Here is a 25,435-nt window from a genome sequence, read left to right on the forward strand (position 1 = left end):
GTTGCTGGCTTATTTCTGTAGACTTTAGACTTGACGTAGCCCCACAAAAAATAGTCTAAAGGCGTCAAATCGCATGATCTTGGTGGCCAACTTACCGGTCCATTTCTTGAGATGAATTGTTCTCCGAAGTTTTCCCTCAAAATGGCCATAGAATCGCGAGCTGTGTGGCATGTAGCGCCATCTTGTTGAAACCACATGTCAACCAAGTTCAGTTCTTCCATTTTTGGCAACAAAAAGTTTGTTAGCATCGAACGATAGCGATCGCCATTCACCGTAACGTTGCGTCCAACAGCATCTTTGAAAAAATACGGTCCAATGATTCCACCAGCGTACAAACCACACCAAACAGTGCATTTTTCGGGATGCATGGGCAGTTCTTGAACGGCTTCTGGTTGCTCTTCACTCCAAATGCGGCAATTTTGCTTATTTACGTAGCCATTCAACCAGAAATGAGCCTCATCGCTGAACAAAATTTGTCGATAAAAAAGCGGATTTTCTGCCAACTTTTCTAGGGCCCATTCACTGAAAATTCGACGTTGTGGCAGATCGTAAGTCTATTCATGATGAAATGTCAAAGCATACTGAGCATCTTTCTCTTTGACACCATGTCTGAAATCCCACGTGATCTGTCAAATACTAATGCATGAAAATCCTAACCTCAAAAGAATCACCCTTTACCTTTCAAATTAATTTCGTAGATATGAATAACGATGTGCATGTGCTTTCGATCGGATATCATGACAACACAGCAAAAGCTATTTGATGGTGTAGGGTGACCTATTGACTTTTTAAAATCTCTGTAACTTTTTTGTTTATGAATATAATTAAATACTTCCAAAGCAAAAGTTTCATATTTTGATAAGATCTTTATAATGGTTATAAGAAATGGGCATAATAGGGGTATACGAAGCGAAATAAAAAAATTAAAAATCAAATTTGACGTCGGAGTCAAAATTGACCAATGCACGAAATATAGCCCCTGATCAACCATGAACAACGATATGCGTTTCTTTTCGATCGGACTTCAAATGACGACACAGCACAGTAAATTGTATTTCGGGGGGTCGTAGGGTGCACGGAAAAACAAAAGTTTTCGTGTTCTGAAATTGTCTTCAAATATGGTACAAAACTGGGGGGTGACTGCATCAACTTTTTTTTTGCCTTAGGCCGTGACCCTACCTAATGTACAGTAAACGTGTCTAGAACTCCTGATCTGATTGACTTTTTCATTACTAGAAAAATTCCAGAAAACAAACTGATAATTGAAGATGAACATGAACTCAGTTCTGAGTCCATTCTTCTATACATCTTTACTATTTAAGTGAAGCAACTAATAAATAAACTAATATCAACCTAACAAATAACAGAACCGACTGGGAGTACTTTCTAGTAGAGGTCTGCACAATTCCATTTGTAAATGCAGAGTACACGTGTACTTGCTACATGCGTACATCTATTTGAGAGAGTCGCAAAATAATTGGTACACATTTTGATGAACACCAAAAGTCACGAATAACTTCTTGTTGCTACTCTAATGTCTTCACTACCAACAAACACATATTCCTCTTTCCCTCTTATTGAAGTGTACTCAGAGTGATCACGTCGAGTATGTTGCGAGAACAAAACTTCATACAGTACTCCATGTACCATGTGCAGTTTCAGGTATACAAAAAACAGTTACTCTCCAAAATATATGTTTTCGGTTTGTTATAAAGAACGGCAAACGTTAAGGTAAGTGTGTAACATACATAAATATATGAAATAGTGACATACATACATATCTATGATTAATAATAATGGAAAGTTTTGCTTCGCACATAACTGAGAAATACTTGTGGTACCATGTGAAGTGAAGAGAATCTATGTTGTATTTTTTCTCAAGTACTTACATTTGTATTGTTCCTTTTTTTCGGAACACATATTGTTTCGGATAAGTACTTAATGGTATTTGACAAGCAAGTGTTCTCTTCACTTCACTACTTACGCTCTGAGAGAAAGACAGTGTATGCACTATATCCGACAGCGAATTGCATACATGTAGTGAAAAGTTATTCGATGCAGACCTCTACTTTCTACATTTAATTACCACGTCTATTAGACATTCGTCAATCTACAATCCGAATGATATTGAAGAAGAAGTCGATGCTTTATCAAAGTTGATACAACAAGCGGCTTGGGAGAGTACACCGGAACCAAGTATTCAATCAATTACGCCTCAATATCCCCAATACATAGTAAATCAAGTAAATTAAAAAAAGATAAGGAAAATGTGGCATCAAACTCGCTCAAAGAGTGTTAATCAATGCTACCAAAAAAATTTGCAGATTAATGAAACAATATAATGACCGAACAAGTATGTGTCCAAATTAAGTCCTAACAAAAACTCCGACTATTCTCGTTGGAAGGCTAAAAAATTCAAAAATAAACCAATTGTGCAGAACGTCGCAATACCAAAAGGCAATGGTCAATGGGTCAAAAGCAGTATCGAAAAAGCGAACGAATAATCTCCATTTGACCTTTTCAAATTCTTTTTATGCAACAAGCAATACAGGGTGGTATCTTAAGAAACTTACCATATCATGGATTTATGCGTCTAGACTCAATAATGAATGCTGTCCTAAAAATTAAATATATTCCAAATTGCTGAAAAGTTGCAGATGTTGTCATGATACAAAAACCGAGGAAAACACCCCACGATCCTAACTCATACAGACCAAGGTTAGGTTAGGTTAAAGTGGCAGCCCGATTAAGATTCAAGCTCACTTAGACTATTCAGTCCATTGTGATACCACATTAATTAAAAGTACCTATTACATATGGGCACTTCTAGTTGTAACCGCTGAACCTTCTTGATTATTTTTCTTTGTTGAACCAACCAGATTGTTCCAACAACATTAGCAGACTGCTTAAGTAAACGTTTTCCAGATCCGCCAGTAATCTGAAGCTATATGCTCCTAAAAGTTGCTTGCGCTTTACACAAAATGCAGGACACTCACACAAGAGGTGTTTAATTGATTCCTTTTCCTCCGCATCATGACAGCTCATACAATAGTCATCATAACAGCCTTCTCACGCAATGAGCTTGCAGGTAGCCAGGGGCATACCAACAGATTCTAGTTCCCCTGGAACTAGAACACAGAGTCCAAGGATTTTATTGCAGCTTGACTGTCTGAGTATATATTAATGCCAATATTTGTTGGAACATTACTTCTCAGCCAATTCACCACCTCTCTTATTGCCAATATTTCAGCCTGAAAAACACTACAGTGATTAGGTAATCTTTTCGCTATTCGAATTTCTTTAGAGTATACTCCGAACCCCACTTGTCCATTCAATTTGGAGCCATCAGTATAGAAATCTATATATCTTTTATTCCCCGGGGTCTGTGTACACCACGCCTCACTGTTGGGAATTAGAGTTTCAAACTTTTTGTCGAAAAGTGGTTTTGCCAGGGTGTAATCCACTACGTTAGGCACATCTGGCATTACTTTGAGGACCGAAGTATGACCGTACATTTTTTCCGACCACAGCGGTAGCTTGCTATGGTCGAAAAAAAAAATACATACAGACCAATATCTCTGCTTCCAGAAATTGGTAAGATATTCGAAAACCTCTTTTGCGGAAGACTAGAAATATAATACCAGACCATCAATTTGAATTCCGGAAAAAGCACTCGACTATCGAACAAGTTCATAGAGTTACCGATAATATCGAAAAGCCCTTCGAGAAAAAGCAAGTCGGCTCCGCTGTATTCGTGGACATTTCCAAAGCCTTTGATGGAGTATGACATGATGGTCCCCTCCTAAAGCTCAAAAGCTTACTTCCAAAGAATTATTGTGAGAACGTTCGCTGGTTGAGTTAGTTGCCAGTTTCTAAAAGGGCCAAAGATCGTTGCAAAAGACAGCCTTGTGATGTCTATAGTAAGCAGGGGAGTAGTGGACGGTATGATTCCAAAGCAAAAGTGGGGGAAATTGAGAATACTTTGTCTGGTGTCTACTCACAGGTACTAGAAAAGATTCCCGGTCGTAATCCTCGACACCAAGAGACTGGATGATATCAAGGACGACTTAAGTAATTATATTTGAGGACCAAAGGTGAAGTTTGGGAAGGAGCCGCTCTGGAGGTAGTCGAGAAGAAAAACATACCGGCTAGACCTAGATACCTGCAAACCCTCCTGACCCTGAATCTATTCTAAACGGACTAAAGGAATGTAACCCAGATCTTCCAACCGCTGATTGGAAGGTTGGCCGTTTGGATGAAGTGGATGGATCAAGACGGTACGCGGTGTTTATATTGAACACTCTGTCTTTGCCACATCTAGCCAAGTCCCAGGACTTGGTATGTTATGGCTTTCATTATAAAGGTATATAAAGGTATATAAAAGATCGGCCAAAGAATTCCGAAATGGACAAGCCTCTGTATGAATCAGAAATGGGCAGATCTTTTTGCGAAGTCGAGGGAGATACCACAAATGAAGACATGGATGGCCAACGTATGCGAGAGGTGAGCCCTAAAACTCACCAAAGTTGAACCGAGGGTTATTGCGAGAGTCACCGAAAACGACATTCTTAATGACTCGATCGAAACGGCTGATGTGACGATTGTTGAATATATTGATGGTTCTGCGGATCCTTCAGATAAATCTTCACCATTGTAAAGCTGCTTGTGCTGCTTTAAAATTTTTCCTGATGAAAGGGGACATTGATATAGATCTTATTCAAGAACTCTATGTTTATAAAAAGAAAATATGTGAATTAAGTACTCCGGTGTACTATTGCAGTATACTGATAAAGAATTAAATCGAGCCTGTATAGTTGCTAAAAATGAGCTTAATTTGTTTGCGCTTCCTTCAATGAGCAATGCAGACACTGTCGTTGCCAGTATAGAAATAGCCAAATGCAAATGTTGGGAATCTTCGGTGTACATGGAACATGATGCCTCCATGTGCCGTTAAGACCTTAGTTGAGGACTCATTGAAAACAAAGACAAAACTCATTATGGGATACGATGCAAATGCACATCATAATATATCAGGAAGTAGACATTAACACAAGAGGAGAGTCACTCCTAGAGTTTATTTTGCGTACTGATTTGGTCGTTTGCAATGCCCCAACCTTCGTCACTAAAATTAGAAAAGAGGTTTTGGACATCATCTTGGCCTCGTAAGAACTGAATGAAAAGATATCTGAGTGGCAGGTTTTAAGTGAACATAGCTTCTCAGATCATCACTACATCGGGCTCAAATTTTATATTTGTACCACCAAGACCATATTTCCGCCAATTGTTAGGAAATCTGATTAGAATAAGTATAGGGAGTCGTTCAATATGTTGATTCCAGAAATACCAGGACAAATATGAGCAATGTGCAAGATATCGAACACGCAGTGTAGCGGTTTACTAAGGCCTTCAAAATCTCACTGAAAGCTGCATGCCTTAGAGGAAAGCCAACCCAGCAAAAAATAATTGTAAATTTGGAAGCAATAAAATTATAGTGTCCATACTGTAGGCACTATTTTTCCTTGCAACATTTTCAGTGCCGAATACAGCGTTTCATTCTACACATATAAGACGAACAACGTACTTAAAATATGTAAATAATGGTGGTGATGAAATTAGCGCAGCCGAGTTGCACTAGGGTAAGCGGGTGCTTCGTCTCTCGCTTACAAGGGTGCACTCCTGTAAAGAAGAGTTGCAAGTTACGATTTCATGTTCTTCACATCTTAATTTTTTGCTTCTGAAAGCGTTGACATTCATACGTAGTAGAAGCGCATTTAAGTGGGACATTTCTTTATAAATTCATCGATGAATTCCTTGCAAGGGTAAGTGCTGCTTGACTTTTCTTCCATTACAAAGCTGCTGAAAATTCAGCAATTTTTTTGCTGGGAAGGGGGCAAATTTTACAAGCAGTGACTGACAGTATTATCCCTTGGTTGTCGGCGATATATCAAGAATGTATAAACTTAGCACATATTTGAGGAAAGTGGAGGGAAACAAACGTCGTTTTCGTATCTAAAGCGGGAAAAACCTCTCACACCCACTCTTATCCTGATTACTTCTTAAGACTCTGGGTAGGATGATAGATATTTATCTTAGAACTAGCATCGATTCAAGATTGCTCTCGAAACGACAACATGCTTACTCGAAGGGCAGGTCTACTGAGACCGCATTGCACTATGGCTGAAATCGCGATTTTAGCGGCAAAAAGTCAAATTTTCAACTTTATTTTTTAATATTTTCTAGATGGGGTTTGCGAACGAACATAATGATAGTAAAAAATCGAAATAAATTGTTACTGTTGGCAACCCTGTTTATGCACAAACAGTCGTTAATGTTGACAAAACTTTTAATAGGTGGTAACAAGAGTAAAGTAGCGCAATTTTCGGAGAATTAAAAACTGTTTTTTAGATAAATGTTTTTATAAAAAAAATTATGTAAGTATGAGTTCTAATACTCAAGGAGAGTAGTTTAACTATATATAACTATAGAATTTGCTAAATGTTTGTCGTGGAGTAAAACTAAAAATGTTTTGAAGTGTCATGGGAAATTTTTACATGTGATTGTTTGTAAAAATCTCCAGTTTTATGCCATAACAAAACTGTCTGCATTTGCTAATGAATGAATGATATTTTTTCAGAAACACTCAGGTTTAAAAATTTTGAAATCTTTGAGTTTTTGTTGGCAAATAAGAGAAATGATTCAAATTATATTATAGAAATTACATAGTGAAATCGGACGGTTTGAGATATGAATAAGTCGTTTGCATGCGTAGTCTTGGCAGCAAAAAAAAAAAATAAAACAAAAAGTTTTGGGTCGTCATGTCGTAAAGCCGAAATCCAATGGCAGTGGAAACGGTGATGAAAAGCATTTCTCGCTCGAAAGAGAGAAAAACAAAAAACATCAATTTGCTCGGAAAGTCACTAAACGTTTTAAAATGCTTGGATTACAAAAAACCAAATAAAATTGCAAAAATTTTTGTCAAGGAGTAGTCGTATGAACTTTGTGTGTACTAGAATGTTGTTCTTAATTATATAGGCTACATTTCTTACCTTAATTGTTTGGTAATTTTCAATAGTTCATGAGCTGTAGTCAGAAAACCGAAAAACTCGGTGAACAAATTGTAATTTTTCCGACATTTGTGGGGTTTTGAACATGAAGATGAAATTTTTCCGACTTGATATATTCAGAATTTTTGTTTGCCTAGTCAAGAGCTTCAACTTTGCTGAAGGATGCATAAACAAATGATACCATTTTTTGAGGTATTTATGCCCATTACTTTAAAAAGGGGGCGTGGCCCGCCCATTTTTTCTAAAATCCATTTTTTTATAACTACAAATCTACTCACCAAATTTTGTGAAGCCAACTTTTTTGGAAGTATTTTTTGCTGCTAAAACCATGATTTAGCCCATAGTGCATTGTAGGAACTAGTAAGCTAACTATATTGAAAAATCACGATCTGGCAATGAGTACACAATCGGGGCTTTCCTACACATCGAAGGGGCATTCAACAACTTCCATCCGAGCTCGATATTAAATGGATTTACAACTCTGAATATTGATCAGGGGATGTAAGACGAACTGCTAATGAAGAGTTGTGTTTCAGCCACACTAGGATGATCAAACATACAAAGGTGTGTGAACAGAGGCACTCCCCACGGAGGAGTTCTATCACCTCTTCTTTGGAATGTTTTGTTGTTGTTGTTGTGGTTTCCCTAGAAAAAGAGGCATACGCATATGATGTGGCTCTACCAATCAGGGGAAAATTCCCATCCACAATCAGAGATATTATACAGAGAGCCCCCCGGGTGACTGAGAAATGGGCGGAGAAGAATGAAAGCTGAATATTTAAGAAAGGTCGAGAAAAGCTACGGTAGCCTTGTACTTGTGCAAAAAGGCAATAGGGAACAAGTGGGGACTAAAACCGAAAATTGTGCATTGGCTATACACTGCAGTGGCTAGGCCAATAATGCTATATGGTGTTGTGGTCTGCAGGTCGGCAGGTCGGCAGCCGAAACGTTTAGATAAAGTTCAGCGAATAGCGTGCTTTTCTGGTGCATTCAATAAATAGCGTGTTTGTCTGGTGCATTCAATAAATTTTCACAAAGTTTATATTCCTTAAAATGGATTATTAAGGAAAAGTAATCGTGAAAAAATGACGATTTTAGCGGCTAAACTCGAACTTAATACCCACCTTAAGACAGGAAAAGATTCCCTTAATATCATGCTGCATCTATTGCCTTTAGACATATTAGCCAAACAGTCAGCTGAAACAAAGGCTATGCGGTTGCGTGAGCTATCACTGTGGTCTGAAAAAACCCACGACGGTCACATTTCGGTTCTCAAAATAATATTAGATGGTAAAAAGTTTGAAACTCTAATTCCCAACAGTAAGGCGTGATGCACAGACGCCTGGGAATGAACGTTATGGAGATTTCTACACTGACGGCTCCAAATTGGATGTATAAGTGGCTTTCGGAGTATATTCTAAAGGCCTGGAATCTCGAATAGCAAACAAATTACCTAATCACTGTAGTATTTTTCAGGCTCAAAAATATTAGCAATAAAAAAGGTGGAAAATTGGCTGAGAAGTAATGTTCCAACAAATGTTGGCATTAATGTATACTTAGTGCCTGGCCATAGGAACATACCAGGGAACTGCGAACCGGATGAGTTAGCAAGGCCAGGAACAACCCTATGGGAAATTGGTGCAAATTGCCACTGACGGACCTATCACAGAACTGGTACCGGTGCTCCAGTTAGTTGCAATTTTTAAATAGTCGTAATTTATTTATTTCCGTATTCGCTTGATATTAAAATCTTAGATCCATTAAGATTTTAATATCAAGCATTTTCCCATTTAGTGAAATAAAATTATCAGAATAACCTATTGTTCGACATATTTTAAAAGATTTTTTCATTTCGGGTTCGATTGGGATGCCCAAATTGAAACAGATTTCTAAGAGTTTGTCTGAGACTGGTTCCTGAGGACCTGTCTATGGGGTGCTCCTGCTAAATTGTCCCAGGACGTGTCCTTTGGGATGAGTCCAAGACGCGTCCTAAAATGTAAATTTACCCCGTCAATGACAAACCCATGTTAAAGTGACCGGTCCCTTCCATACGTTTTGACCAGAACTGGGATTGGTCCATACACACCAGGGACTAGTCCTGTACCGGTTCTGTGGTTGATCCCTATAGGGTACCTAACATATTCCAGGGCAACTAAATAAAGTAACCGCAAAAATTTCAACGTGAAAACCGAACATAGTACCTATCTTAAGACCGGTACTCTGTTTGTTGGCGCGAAAAAAGTTCCCCTCAATCATTGTTTCGCGTTGAAAAATGATAGTGTTGACAATATATTTTAAAGGAAAAAAAACAGCCATTTTGGAACTTTTTTGCGTTTATTTCATCGAAATGTTATTGATAACATCGCAAAATGTCACGAAATGATTACATATACATAGACAACTAGTGGCTCGATTTACACACACACGCATACATAATAATTAAATTGAAAAAGAAGAAGCAGAAGAAGTTATTTTACAAATAACTTTGGATTTAAAAAATCTAATTTTACAATGCTGCATTTTATTTTTTGGAACATAGCAATTAATTCTTGTGATTCCATTCGTTGCTACCCCGGTACTATACATGTTGGTTGAAGTGCTAATGCTTGTTTTGCAACATCAATTGCTGTGCTCCTTTTGTTAACATTTTGTTTTGTGTTTATTATCGCGATGCCCAGTATAAACGAAACGATTGTAAAATATAATTTACCAAATAAAGCTTTTATTTTGTTAACATTTGTGTTTAAATTTCATGCTATATACATTATTTATGTTCTACCATATAGAAGCGAGCGGCTAGATGTTGGTTGCTAGTTTATTACGGAAATACAACTCCATGTTATACTTTGTTTTATCAATCGATCAGATTACATTTTTAAACGATAATCCGGTCCACATTTGTATAAATTCATAAAAATCAGTTTAATAAATAAATTATTTCTTAATTCACATTGCAAATGGCGCCATGTTTTGAAAATACTGACTGATCGATTTACGTCTGTTTTTGAACTCAAAAAAAAATGGAACAAATTTCGCTAGTTTTTCGCATTTTTTTGTTTCGTATGGAGTTTCAACGCGAAAACCAAACAGAGTACCGGCCTTTAAGGCGTAAACGAATTTTAGGGGCATATAAAGGGTGGTTAAATTGTAAGGGCCGATGTTGAATGTGAACCACACCTAAACGCCAAGTTTTTTCCGAATTTTATTTGACATTTCTCTATTTCAGACTTACTCAATTTGAACCATGGAGAGATAAACAATCCAACAACGTGTTAAATGGTTCCAAGAAATGGCAACATTGGATGATCAATTTTCGAAGAAAATCATCTTCAGTGATGAGGCACATTTTCACCTCCGTGGATTCGTCAATAAACAGAATTGCCGCATTTGGGTGAATGAGAATCCAAAAGTGATTGTCGAAAAATCAATGCACCCACAAAGAGTGACTGTTTGGTGCGGTTTATGGGCTTGCGGCATCATCGGGCCGTATTTTTTCCAAAATGAGGCCGGTCAGGCAGTTACTGTGAATGGTCTTCGCTATCGTGAGATGATAACGAACTTTTTATGGCCCGAATTGGAAGATATGGATGTGGACGATATGTGGTTCCAGCAGGGCGGTGCCACTTGCCACACAGCTAACGAAACAATGGCTCTTTTGCGCAACAAATTCAATGGCCGTGTTATCTCACATAATGGCGATGTCAATTGGCCGCCAAGATTATGTGATTTGACACCGTTGGACTTTTTTCTTTGGGGTTATTTGAAAGAAAAGGTGTATTCGGCACATTAACGGCATAGAACCATCGGATGAAGGTGTGCCACCGAGGTTGCGGCGCCCATTTGGCCGATATTTTGTTCCATACATAATTGAAAAATACCAATATATCATAATAAAATAGAATTACAATAATTTCCTAAATAGTTTGTGTTTTATTCAAAATCAACATCGGCCCTTGAAATTTTAACCAACCTTTAGCTTTAGATTACTGGCGGACGTAGAAAACGTTAACTTAAGCAGTCTTCTAATGTTTTTGGAACAATCTCGTTGGTTCAACTGAAAAAAATAATAGAGAAGGTTCAGCGGTTAAAACTAGAAGTGCCCATATGTAATAGGTACGTTTAGTTAATGTGGTATACAATGGACTGAATAGTCTAAGTGAGCCTGAAACTTAATCGGGCTGCCACTTTAACCTAACCTTATATTGTCTGGTATACTCTGTTTAAAATGTGTTGCTTATTTAGAGTTTAATGCATGGGATTTTCAGGGTAGAGATAAACATATGAATTTTATGACACCCACAAAGACAAAACCACTTGAGAAGAGATCAGTGTGATCTATTATGGGTTTCTATTTACATATGAGTTAGGAGGTAGTTGTTGTGATAATGGTTAAGAAATATTTTATAAGATAGCAAGTAAGAAAAACAAATTTTAAATAAAATGAGTGTCTTCCACAACTTTAACCGAACCAGAATCATTTTTATACAGTTAGAGTGTCCTAGACGAAGTCGAATCAACTTACTTATATGTCTGTGGAATTAAGTCAAAACCCCATGTCTAAAAACTCAATTTTACAGGAGAGCAAAAATACACCTTTAAGGGGTCACAAAAACTTCTGTAGGAAAGGTCTGAAAAATGTTTAATATTTATGTGATAGACCATTACGATAGCTTATTTTAAGACTTTGTCAAAACCACCTAGCTCCCCCGATTCAGAGAAAATTAGGAATGACCGACTTATGTTCTTTTGTCATATGATATTTTATTTTAAAAAATAACATATCCCTATTTATCGTGTTTTGTCGCATTGAATCCTGATCATATTCTGACTAAAAAACAACACAACTGAAGTTAAATATGCGTTTATTTTTATTTGTATTTTCGACAAAACACCAAGACTAGAAATATGTTGTTTGGTCAATTACACAAACCCTATGTGGACTAATGCTGTTTTGTCAAAAGTATCATACAAGTATTTTGGTTTTATTTTACAACTTATGATGAGATATGTTGTTTTATCAAAAATAAGCTTAAAAAATTCGCGAGTTGTGTTGTTTTTACCACTCTATATCTCCCGATCTCCCGATATACAAAAAATTTGTAAACATAACAGGTTGGCTGATAAGTACCCGGTCTAACAAAAAAAACACATTTTTTTGTCAAAATTCGTTTTTATTATTCAACATAGTTCCCTTCAAGAGCGATACAACGATTATAACGACCTTCCAATTTTTTGATACCATTTTGGTAGTACTCCTTCGGTTTTGCCTCAAAATAGGCCTCAGTTTCGGCGATCACCTCTTCATTGCAGCCAAATTTTTTTTGAGGTCTGAGAACAAGAAAAAGTCGCTGGGGGCCAGACCTGGAGAATCGACAGAAAAACTCGGGTGTATTACGAGTTAACAGCTGCAAACACCGCTCAGAATCATCAACACGTTGTTGTTTTTGGTCAAATGTGAGCTCGCGCAGCACCCATTTTGCACATAGCTTCCGCATATCTAAATATTGATTAATGATATGACCAACACGTTCCTTTGATATCTTTAAGGCCTCTGCTATCTCGATCAACTTCATTTTACGGTCATTAAAAATCATTTTGTGGATTTTTTGATGTTTTCGTCGGTAACCACCTCTTTCGGGCGTCCACTGCGTTCACCGTCCTCCGTGCTAATTTCACGACGTTTGAATTTTGCATACCAATCAATTATTGTGGATTTCCCTGGGGCAGAGTCCGGAAACTCATTATCAAGCCAAGTTTTTGCTTCCACCGTATTTTTTCCCTTCAGAAAACAGTATTTTATCAAAACACGAAATTCCTTTTTTTCCATTTTTTTCACAATAACAAAAGTTGCTTCACAAAAGACGCTCTATCTCACAAACTAATTGACTTACAGACGTCAAATTTTGACACGAATCATTTGAAGGTTGGTACTATATGAAAATAATATGCATTTAATACTAGCGACGCCATCTATGTGTCAGACCGGGGACTTATCAGCCGACCTGTTAGAATGATGCGTCTTCAAAAACTACCCACAACATAAAATTTTTGAGAAATTGTCCTATCTCGACTTATGGGGTTTTGTCATAGATTATCCCCAGTAATGTTGGTGACATTTCTGAGTGTTTCAATGCTTCTCTAAGTGGTTTCACTGCAATGTGGAACGCCGTTCGGACTCGGCTATAAAAAGGAGGTCCCTTATCATTGAGCTTAACATAGAATCGGGCAGCACTCAGTGATAAGAGAACTTCACCACTGTGGTATCACAATGGGCTGAAAAGTCTGAGGCTGAAATATCGGGCTGCCACTATACCTTACCTATCCTAACCTAACCTAATGTTCTTATACCAATTTGAAGTAGTGTCAATTCTCTCCATAAGTTTCTCATTCAGATCCTTCCTTAAAAATCTATTAAAGTTACTTTTATTACAATTATCAATCATATGAACTGGTGCGAATAAACAATTCTTGGCAACCCTATCTGCATATTCGTTCCCAACAATTCCACAATGAACAACAACCCACATAATTTTAACCGTGGGTGAAATTTTATAAGACTACTTCTTATGAAGCTGGGATAAAAATCATTAGTATTGGGATTCGTAATGGCACGAATAGCCGATAATAAGTCAGTACAGATTATGGCCCTTTTTTAACCGACGAATTTGGTTGCTCCCATAATCGCAATTATCTCAGCGGTGTAAATTGACGAAAATTCACTAGTGGTGCATTAAAAATTATACAATTCTTGTAACAGCGAAAGAAACAGACTCTGGGCACTTCAAACCGTCAGTATAAATAAAATCGAGATTTTCAAATTTGTCTTCAATATCTCTAAACAAACTGCAGAACACCTCCTTAGGTGTCGTGTCCTTATCGTACATACAAAGATCATCATTCACTTTATTCTTAATGGTCCAGGGAGGAGCCCTATATGTACAAAGCTTTTTCACTCAAATCACCAAACCATTTCTGTTAAGATTATCAATAATCCTCTTGTTACAAGAGACAATTCTGGCATCTCTAATTCTAGAAACATTTTTTCGTATAAGATCAGAATTCGCTGTCTCTTCACTCAACACGATATTTTAATCTTTTCACACAATGCTCCGTTATGTTCTTCAATGCCGGCAAATTAGTTTCAAAAAGTAAATTTTCTATCGGGGTTGTATGGAAAGCATTAAGAGCTGCACGGATAGCACTATTCTATAGAGTTTTAATCTTACCAAGCATCTTCTTATTACCATATAAGGAAATTCCATATCCAATTTTACTAATAATTAAAGATGCAATCACAGATACAACAGTGCAAATATTAGTGCGAGATCTTGTGGAACTTAAACATTTAACTACATCCAAACGTGCTGTCAAAGATGAGTGCAGATAATCAATGTGGGCATCCCATGAGTATCTGGTGGTAAAAAATATTCCTAAAAATTCTTCTCCCAGATCCAAATTTAAAGTACATTCTCAACTCTGACATATATGTAGGTATTTACACTTTGATACCGACAACACAGCTCCGGAATACTTGCACCATTCATATATTATTCTAAATAACGGGACCATATCAAAAGAAGGGGATTTCTTCGGAAGTTGTCTCACGATCAAAAAATTATCTGCGTATACGCACAAAATTTTATATTCCTAAAATCTTCCATAAGTTATGTGTCAGTAAACCAAACAAGTCGACTTGCATTAATCTTATCACACTATTAAGCTTCTTATGACTGAGGAATAAAACTACAGAAAATATTATTGTAAGTTCAACCGTCTAGTCTTAACACCAAAAGGCATAATTTGTATCATCACATAACTTACCGTATCTTCACCGGGAGTTTTTCCCTTAAGGGAAACTAAAGCAGATTCTAATTCGCAAAATCGGTGTTTCTATGCGTACCGCGGAATTTGAAGGGGAATAGTCAATAGGAATGGTTGACATATTTTTCTTATCAACAAATTCTGTAGGAAAGTTATTATCATTTGACCAATACTTTCCGAACTCATCTGGTATATCAGCCCTGTCGACCATATTGACTACGGTTCAAACCACAAAATCTTCTAATATTATTCCATACTTTTCCTATCGGTGTTGTAGGTTTTATCTCCTCAGTGAAATGGTTAATACTAGACATTTTATGTTCCTTTTTGAACCTTGCATTCGCCCGCTTGAATTCAATCATATTATCATTAATCACATTCCTATTAAATTTATTCCACCTACAATATATTTCATTCTTCAGTTCTTCCAGTTGTCGTTTCCACCACGAAACTGAATAAATGACTTTTTTACCCCCGGTCTGTGGTATCATTAGCAGCCTGATGAACTATCCTGATAATATTAGCTGGTTCCTTATGCACATCACGACTCAACGGAGGAAGAGAATTATAGTGAAGCCACCGACTCGGATATCAATCTGCTCGATCGGTATTAAATCTTAGTTTAGCCATTGGCTGTTTAGAAAGTTTTTCCGGTAAAAGTTATAGAAATAGGGAAGTGGCCGCTTCCATGTAGGTGCGAAAATCTTCCATTCAGAACCTACTGTTAACTCTGCCGTACAAAAAGATATATCTATATGAGAAAAAGAATTATGGCTTGAAAAATGAGTAGGAGAACCATCGTTCAGCAATATATATTCTGATTCATTTATAAATCGTGCTATTACGAGTATATTCCCTTTATGATTGTTCCTATATTCCCTTTACTGAGAAGAACCCCATAACTGATTTCAATAATTAAAATCTCCAGTAACCAAAGATAGTACTGTGTCTTTGAATAAATCACGTATTTTGTCTAAATCAAATGATTTGCGAGGAGAAATGTACGTCGAAGCAATGAAAAATTTTCTGTTTGGTAATATCTTTGCAGAAATCATTTCAAAAGAAGCATTTGATGTCCCAATATCATGTTCAATCGATTGATGAATTAGTAATGCAGCTCCTTCAAACGAGTTGTCGGAATTGTTAATATTATATAAAGAATAATTAATTGGTATTGGAATGTTTGGAACCGACTTTAAGTGTGTTTCATGAAGTGACAAAATTTGAGGACAATGAGATTTGAAAATCAGAAGTAATTCATTATAATTATTTATATAACCACTTATGTTCCGTTGGATTATTTTAAGTGGCATAAAAAGAAGAGTACAAAAATGCATTGATATATGTATTGAAAATGTATTGATATAAAAACAATAATAAATATCGAAAAGAAAAGAATAAAAGCAAACAAAAATCTAATTGAGCAAATGCTCGCTTACAATGGAATCAGAGTTAAGGTTTCAGGATTCTCTTCTATTGACTTACACTTTGATTTTGATACTCTCTTGTCGTTCTAAACGTTTGGAAGCATTTCTAGATAAAATTTTAAAAGTGTTGTTGGATTTCAAATACGACAGCTTATTTGAAGTACCATTAATTCACAATTGTTGTGAGTTCTTTAAAGGTTCCATAATTCTCCTCCTCCAGCGGAGAATCCTCATCAATTGCACCAGAGAGCAGAGTATTGGGGTATAACACATTTTTAGCTTTCATTTCTGGCAATGTTTTACTTGAATTCTGTTCACGTTGGCTTTGGTCGTTTATTGGGTTATAAGTTTCACTCATCAATCATCAAAGGGAGCCACCGTGGTGCAATGGTTAGCATGCCCGCCTTGCATACACAAGTTCGTGGGTTCGATTCCTGCTTCGACCGAACACCGAAAAGTTTTTCAGCGGTGGTTTATCCCACCTCAGTAATGCTGGTGACATTTCTGAGGGTTTCAAAGCTTCTCTAAGTGGTTTCACTGCAATGTGGAACGCCGTTCGGACTCGACTATAAAAAGTAGGTCCCTTGTCATTGAGCTTAACATGGAATCGGGCAGCACTCAGTGATAAGAGAAAAGTTCACCAATGTGGTATCACAATGGACTGAATAGTCTAAGTGAGCCTGATACATCGGGCTGCCATCTAACCTAACCTAACCTAATCTAACCTTCACTCATCAATGGAGAGCTATGTTTGGTGTGATTACTTCTTGTTGAGGGGATGTTGCACTGGTTGGAGCAATTATCTCCACAAGCTGACTGACTGGAACTAAAATTGTTGTTATTTTTAAGTTAGCCTGATATCAATGCAGGCTGGTTCAATGTCCAAATCATTTAACCCTCTAATGCCCAAGCCAGCCTTTAGGCGGGATTCATTTAATAAGGACGCTTTTATTACAATACACCTTAAGACAACAAAAATGGAAAAAATAAAAAGAAAACTTATTTGAAATTATTCAAGAGACTTTGCAGCATATGCTGAATTTTACCGTATAAATTTTTCTTGCTTAGTTCTCTTGTTTTTGTGTCGTTAATGTTGAAAATTTAATCAGCTGGCAAAAAAATTCGAGCATTAGAGGGTTAAACTGGAAATTATTACAATATTTATTCGAGCTTATTGGACAGGAAGATTAAGGGAATTGACAGTGGTGGAGAAAAAAATGGTTAAATTTGGGAATAATAATTCTCGTAAGTTTATTTCATAAGAAATTAACATAAAAGAACCAAATTAAATCATCTCACCCGGCCAGATCTCGCTAAAGACTATGAAAACGTGTAGTGGACAACACTGAAACATATATGTGTAGTCAGGCTTGCGAGATGGGTATCTGGAATTTTCTTTTCAGAAACTTATAATGTCAATTCCCTTAATCTTCCTGTCCAAGGTAAGTTAGTTCCTAGCTGTGCTAATTCATCCGTCCAGGTACCCATATTTGGTGAATATTGTACTGCTCAGCTATCTCATTGAGAGATTTGCGGCAGTCTATTGTCGTTTTCGAATTAAGGATCACGGAGTCCAAGGATTTTATTGCAAGCTAACTGTCTGAGTATATATTACTGCCAACATTTGTTGGACCATTGCTTCTCAGCCAATGTGCGACCTCCTCTATCGCCAATAGTTCAGCCTGAAAAACACTACAGTGATTAGGTATTCTTTTCGCGACTTTAAATTCCAGATCTGTAGAATATACTTCGAAATCCTCTTGCCCATCGAATTTGGAGCCATCAGTGTAGAAATCTATACAACATTTGTTCCCACGGGGGTCTGTGTGCACCACGCCTTATTTCTGATCACAGCGATAGCTCGCGCGACTCTACTGTCTTACTAAATGCGCCTAAGATACACGAGCACGCAATTCGCTGCTCAATTGTCGGTTTAAGTCTCCTCTTTTGTCCTATTGTCTTTTCGCACGAGTTCTTTGCAGTACATTATTAGTGCTGTCTTAGCGGGATTTATCCCTAGACCACTCTCCTTCGCCCATTTCTCGCTCATCTGGAGGGCTCTCTGTATTATATATGCACATTATTGAATGCCCCTTCGATGCCTAGAAATACCACAATTGTGTATTCATTGACAGATACTTAGTGAGGTTTCAATAAAACTGATTAATTCATGTAATGCGGGTTCAGTATACCTTCCTTTCGAGTAAGCATGTTGTCGTTTTGGGAGCAGTCTTGAATCGATGCTAGTTCTAAGATAAATATATATCAGTCTCTCCATAGTCTTAAGAAGGAATTAGGATAAGCTGATTGGTCGGAAACCCTTCACACTAGAGTGAAAGGATTTGCCGGCTTTAGGTATGAAAACGACTTTTGTTTCCCTCCACTTTCCTGGAGAAAAAAAATAGATACATCCTTTATATGTTATATCGCTGACAACCAAGGGATAATTCTGTCAGTCAGTGCTTGTAATTCCACCGGAGTAATTCCATCTGGTCCGGGAGATTTGAAAGATTCAAAACTATTTAAAGCCCTTTTTTAGATTCCACTGGCCCTGGAAGCCTTGGATCTATTTTCAATACTGTTATAGTAGTCATTCCAAGAGTTATGGTGAGCCCCTCTCAAATTTGGTTTATATTCTCTCAGATTAATCTTGTAAACATCCCATAACTCCGGAGCTCTGGTGGACATTGCCCTGTTAAAGAGTTTCTTGAAGGAGTTCCTCATATTACTTAACTATGTAGACTACCATGGCGGTCAAGTTTTTCATCTTGATTTTCCTCTAGCAGATTTCAGTGCAATGTTGAAGGTTTTAGTAATCTGGTTCACAGCGTGTTCGATATCCTGCGCTGTGCTTATATTTGTCTTCGGTATCATCATATTGAACGTATTCCTCTACCTATTCCAATCAGCTTTCCTCACATTTGGCGGAAATTTGAAACTGATGTAGCGATGATCTGATCTCCTCATTCAGTTCTTGCGAGGCCAAGGTGCCGTCCAAAACAAGAAAAGACATCAGCATATCACAGTGAGAGAATAAAATGAGAGCAAATGGCGCCTGCTTGAGAGACATATACATTTTTTTGTGGATAAATGTGAACGATGTTCCCCAAAAATTTGAAATGTTTAAGTCTAAACATTATGTAACTTACATATACAATTGTGTATTGTGCTTGAGAGACATATATTTTTGTGAATAAATAAGCTTGATTTTGGTATGCGTTTGACACATGAACGGGCTTCTCTGAAAGTTTGAAATGTCTAAACAAGTCTAAACATTATTCAATTTACACATTCCATTGTGTGTCCGGAGAAATAAACAGAAAGTGACAAAGAATGGATATATGAGTAAATCAACATTTTGAACAAAACAAAAAAAAAACATTTTCAATGAATACTTCTCCACAGCATGGTGCTTTTTCACTTTATGGAACATTTCTCACTTCCGCTATTCAATACCCATAAAATCTAAAAGTCAAATAATATGGAAAACTCTAAGCAAATACAAAACAATTGTAGTTTGTACTGCTGAGTATACTTTCATGATTGCTTATCGACTTACATATTTTGCATTAATAAATACATATTTAGCGTGTTATACATATTCAAATATACAAATCTGTTTGTATTTGTGTTCCAACATAATTACATTCAAAACATTTTGCTACAAGCAAACAAATGGCCTTAAAAAATATATGCTTAAGATGAAACATAAAATGTTTGCACAGTACAAACGATTTTTTGTTTGAACAAATTCTGAAACAAAATCTGATTTTTGTGTTTGAGGATGTAGCTTCGTGCGATATAAAATGGCTAATACGACATAAAAGCGTCACTTTCCTATATGATATTGTTATATTAACCTTACACTCAACATATGTTCGTGAGCATATTTTTTGTAGGAATAAACGGAGCGTGGTTAATAACGAAACATATCTGTTACTATTAGGTTAGGTTAGTGGCAGCCTGATTTGATTCAGGTTTACTTAGACTATTTAGTCCATTGTGATACCACATTAACTAAAAGTACATATTACATATAGGCATTTCTACTATTATTCCCAATAAATAGAGAGAGTGAATTTACACAGATATTGATTTTCTGACGTTTTGAATCAAATAATAAAACGCTGAAATGTTTTACATATTCAATTCAAACTCCTGTCGTTTGGGAAAAAACAATTGGATATCATCTGACGGTGGCAACGGAGTTACCGTAGAGTATCAGGACCAGAAAGGCTCAACGGTCATTTTCTACCGGAGAAATTGTTTCGGAATCTAGAATAAAGTGTGTTTTATACAGTTTTGGACCTTTCAAATCCCTCGGAACTAATGAAATTACTCCGACGGAATTATCCCGTGGTTTTCGGTCACGGGAAGGGCAGAACTAGTACAATGAGATTGCATTTTCGAACTAGTCAGCTTTATTAACGTTCAATATTTGTCTATGTATACACAATTGCGGAGAGGCATACAAAAGGTTAGGTTAGGTTAAAGTGGTTGCCCGATTTATTTTCAGGCCCACTTAGACTATTCAGTTCATTTACTAAAAGTACCTATTACATATGGGCACTTCTAGTTTTAACCGCTCGATTATTTTCTTCTGCTGAACTAAGCAGAATGTTCCAAAAACATCAGCAGATTGCTTAAGATAACATTTTCCATGTCCGCCAGTAACCTAAATCTGTATGCTCAAATTCGCTTACGCCTTACACAAAATGCAGGACACTCACACAAGAGGTGTTTAATTGATTCCTTTTCCACTGCATCATGACAGCTCATGCAGAAGTCATTATACTTCGCGCCAAAAGTTTTTGTACACTCGCCTATTAGGCAGCGATATCAAGAGTGATATCTGGCGTCTCGAGAACAATACCATACCTAGTGTGCGGTTTAAGTTTAAATGGGGTATGAGCTTGCAGGTAACCAGGGGCATACCAACAGATTCTAGTTCCCCTGGAATATGTAAGGTAGTCCCTAGCCTTGCCAACTCATCCCCTTCGCACTTCCCCGGTATGTTTCTATGGCCAGACGCCCATATTAGGTGAATATTGTGCTGCTCAGCCATATCATTGAGAGATTTTCCGTTTTCGAGTTAAGGAACACAGAGTCCAAGGATTTTATTGCAGGTTGACTGTCTGAGTATATATTAATGCCAACATTTTTTGGAACATTACTTCTCAGCCAATTCGCCACCTTTCTTATTGCTAATATATCATTATTTTGAGGATCGAACTTTTGCCGTATCTTTTTTCCGACCACAACTCGCGCAAACGCACAACCGTTGTTGCAGCTGACTGTTTCGCCAAAGTGTCCAAAGGCAATAGATGCAGCATGACATTTAGGGAATTTGTTCCTGTTTTACTGAATACGCCAGAGATACACAAGCACACCATATGCTGAACTCTGTCTAAACTTGTCGGCTGGTGAAGTGCCGGCCACCAGACTACAACACCATATAGCATTATAGGTCTAACCACTGCCGTGTTTAGCCAATGCACAATTTTTGGTTTAAGTCCCCACTTTTTTCCTATTGTCTTTTTGCCCGAATACAAAGCTACCGTTGCTTTCCTCGCCCTTTCTATTAAGCTTAAATTTAATTTTAAAATTAAGCTTAAAGTTCATCTTCCTGTCCAAAATAACGCCAAGGTATTTTGCACACTCACCAAAGGGAATTTCAATACCCCCTAAGGAAATGGGCCTAACGGTGGGAGTTTTGCGATCTTTGCAGTACATGACTAGTTTTGTCTTTGCAGGATTTACCCCAAGACCATTATCTTTCGCCCATTTCTCAGTCATCCGGAGGGCTCTCTGTATAATATCTCTAACTGTTGATGTGAAATTTCCCCTGACTGCTAGCGCCACATCATCTGCCTATGCCACCACTTTGATCCTTCCTTTTTCTAGGGAAACCAGAAGGTTGTTTATATCAATATTCCAAAGAAGAGGTGATAGAACTCCTCTTGAGAAGTGCCTTTTTTCACATACCTTTGTATGTTTGCTTGTCCTAGTATGGCTGAAATGCGTCTCTTCCTTAGAAGTTCGTCTAACAGCCTGGATCAACATTCAGAGTTGTCAGTCCATTTAATATCGAGCTCGGATGGACGTTATTGAACGCCCCTTCGATGTCTAGAAACGCCACGATTGTGTATTCTTTGACAGATAGTGAGCTTTCAATAAAGCTGACTAGTTCATGTAATGCGGTCTCAGTAGACCTGCCCTTCGAGTATGCATGTTGTCGTTTCGAGAGCAAACTTGAATCGACGCTAGTTCTAAGATAAATATCTATCATCCTCTCCAGAGTCTTAAGTAGGAATGATGATAAGCTGATTGGTCGGAAATCCTTCGCATTCGAGTGAGAGGCTTTTCCCGCTTTAGGTATGAAAACGACTTTTGATTCTCTCCACTGTCGTGGAATATATGCTATATATATATATATATATATATATATATATATATATATATATATATATATATATATATATATATATATATATATATATATATATATATATATATATATATATATATATATATATATATATATATATATATATATATATATATATATATATATATATATATATATATATATATATATATATATATATATATATATATATATATATATATATATATATATATATATATATATATATATATATATATATATATATTATGCCCTGCCAGCATTTCAAAGTTTCATTTAATCCTCATCGCTACCACAGACTCGTAAATGTCACCACAACCATCGCGAACTGTGATGGGGGAAGCATATCAAAAGTACAAATTGTACATGAAAGTTCTTTGCCATCACTACTGTTACAAGAGCCATTTTATTTTTTGTGAAACGCCAAGCGCAACCACCTTGTTATATTTTATTTAAATAAAAACGAAAATAAAGTTCTGAAAACATAGATATTACGCTTAAAATTGTGAAAGGTATATGGTGAACAATTTTCGACTTTCCAAATAGAATAAAGTGATCGTTTTTCAAATATTTTTCCAGGCACTCTGTCTCCATCGAAAATAAACAAACTGGCTGATAGACGCTGCAATATGTAATGTTATATTTATAAGAAATTATAAATGTTTAATCAAATCAATAAACATCTACACAATCGTGTTTCAATTGACCACAATGATTCTTCTACAATTACCTTAAAATGCACTTTTTCTGATACTTTGCAGGGGTTCTTATTGGCGTCCTTCGAAATTGATCTAAATAGGCACCTAATAATTGCACTGATGAGAAACTTTTTCGTAGTAACTTGGCGTGGTACAACTTCTCAATAGTGACGGCGCTTTTCCGACGAGTTTTTGATGTCGTATATGATTGTTTTCGACGTAGTGGGGATTCTCAGTAGCGCCCCCAAATTAAAAAAATGCTGGCAGGTTATATATATATACATATATATATATATATATATATATATATATATATATATATATATATATATATATATATATATATATATATATATATATATATATATATATATATATATATATATATATATATATATATATATATATATATATATATATATATATATATATATATATATATATATATATATATATATATATATATATATATATATATATATATATATATATATATATATATATATATATATATATATATATATATATATATATATATATATATATATATATATATATGTATATATATATCCGACAACCAATGGATGATTCTGTCAGTCACTGCTTGTAACTCCGCTGGGGTAATTCCATCTGGTCCGGGGGATTTAAATGATCCAAAACTATTTAACGCCCATTTTATTCTAGATTCCGATACAATTTCCTCGATAGGAAACGACCGCTGAGCCCCTGTGGGACCGCCAGAACATGGTTCGACCGTCTGATTTCCAGGAAAATGTGTGTCCAATAGTACCTCCAGCGTCTCCTCACTGGACGTTGTCCGATTGCCCTCCGATGTTTTAATGAAACCTGGAGAGGAGTTCTCTAGAGCAGCTCCTTCCAAAAATTCACCAATTATTACCAAATCAGCTTTAAAACAATCAATAGACCTCTGGTCCTCAAAAGCTATTAGTTTAAATCGTCCTTGATATCAACCAGCCTCTTGGTGTCAAGGATCTGGGCCGGAAAACTTTTCAAGCCCTTGTGAGCAGACGCCAGACAAATCATTCTCAATTTCCATACCATCCACTACTCCCCTGTTAACCATCAAAAGACTGCAAGTGAGACAAACGATCTTTGATCCCTTTTGGGAGATGGCAGTTCATCCGGCGAGCCACCGTGAATCAATGGTTAGCATACCCGCCTTACAGGGTCGTTGATTCAAACCCAGTTTCGACCAAACACCAAAAAGTTTTTCAGCGGTGGATTATACCACCTCTGTAATGTTGGTGACATTTCTGAATGCTTCGAAGCTTCTCTAAGTGGTTTCACTGCAATGTGGAACGCCGTTCGGACTCGGCTGTAAAAAGGAGGTCCCTTGGCATTGAGCTTAACATGGAATCGGGTTGCACTCTGTGATAGGAGAGAAGTTCACCACTATGGGATCACAATGGACTGAATAGTCTAAGTGAGCCTGAAATGTCCGGCTGCCACCTTAACCTAACCTACCGGCGATTGTTTCTTTCGACCCGTCTACATGTCGACTAGTTGGGCCTAACTCTTGGTCATTGCCCAAATTTATAACTTCAGTCCAAACCCGTCCTCCGGGCCCTGAAGTTAGCAGCCGATTGGATGACTTTGAATTTCTTTGCATGGTGACTTAATGTACAACCACACTTGAAATTCGTAATAAGAACTTATCACGAGAAAATTCAATCACTCCGATATTAAAAAAAAAACACACGTCCGATCTGTTCGTCGGTAGAACGTTGAATGGGGAATACAATAACGTACATCCAAGTTCAATATTAAATGGATTTATCGAGGTATATTTGATGAATGTTGATCAAGGGGTATTTAGTCTGTTAGAAGAACTTCTTACGAAGAGATGTATTTCTGCCACTATAGGGCAAACAAACATTTAAAGGTATGAGAACAGAGGCACTTCTGGTGGCATACGCAGATTATTATGAGTCAGTGTAGCAGTGGGGGGGAAATTTCCATCCACAATGAGAGATATTA

General features: G+C 36.8%; 1 protein-coding gene across 7 annotated transcripts in view; it reads right to left on the bottom strand.

Moving 5' to 3' along the window:
- Positions 1-25,435, bottom strand: part of 5PtaseI (inositol polyphosphate-5-phosphatase A) — a 307,223-nt gene that overhangs the window by 154,883 nt on the left and 126,905 nt on the right. Inside the window, exon 8 of one of the 7 annotated variants that reach the window (XM_075291073.1) lies at positions 9,765-11,118. The exons of the other annotated variants lie outside the window; for them this stretch is intronic. Coding sequence (XP_075147188.1) covers positions 11,026-11,118 — 93 coding nt within the window. The 3' untranslated portion in view covers positions 9,765-11,025. Of the gene's footprint in view, positions 1-9,764; positions 11,119-25,435 lie in introns of those variants that run through there. 7 annotated transcript variants of the gene reach the window in all.

Source organism: Haematobia irritans, chromosome 1 (assembly GCF_050003625.1).
Source record: "Haematobia irritans isolate KBUSLIRL chromosome 1, ASM5000362v1, whole genome shotgun sequence".
Lineage (NCBI taxonomy): Eukaryota > Metazoa > Arthropoda > Insecta > Diptera > Muscidae > Haematobia > Haematobia irritans.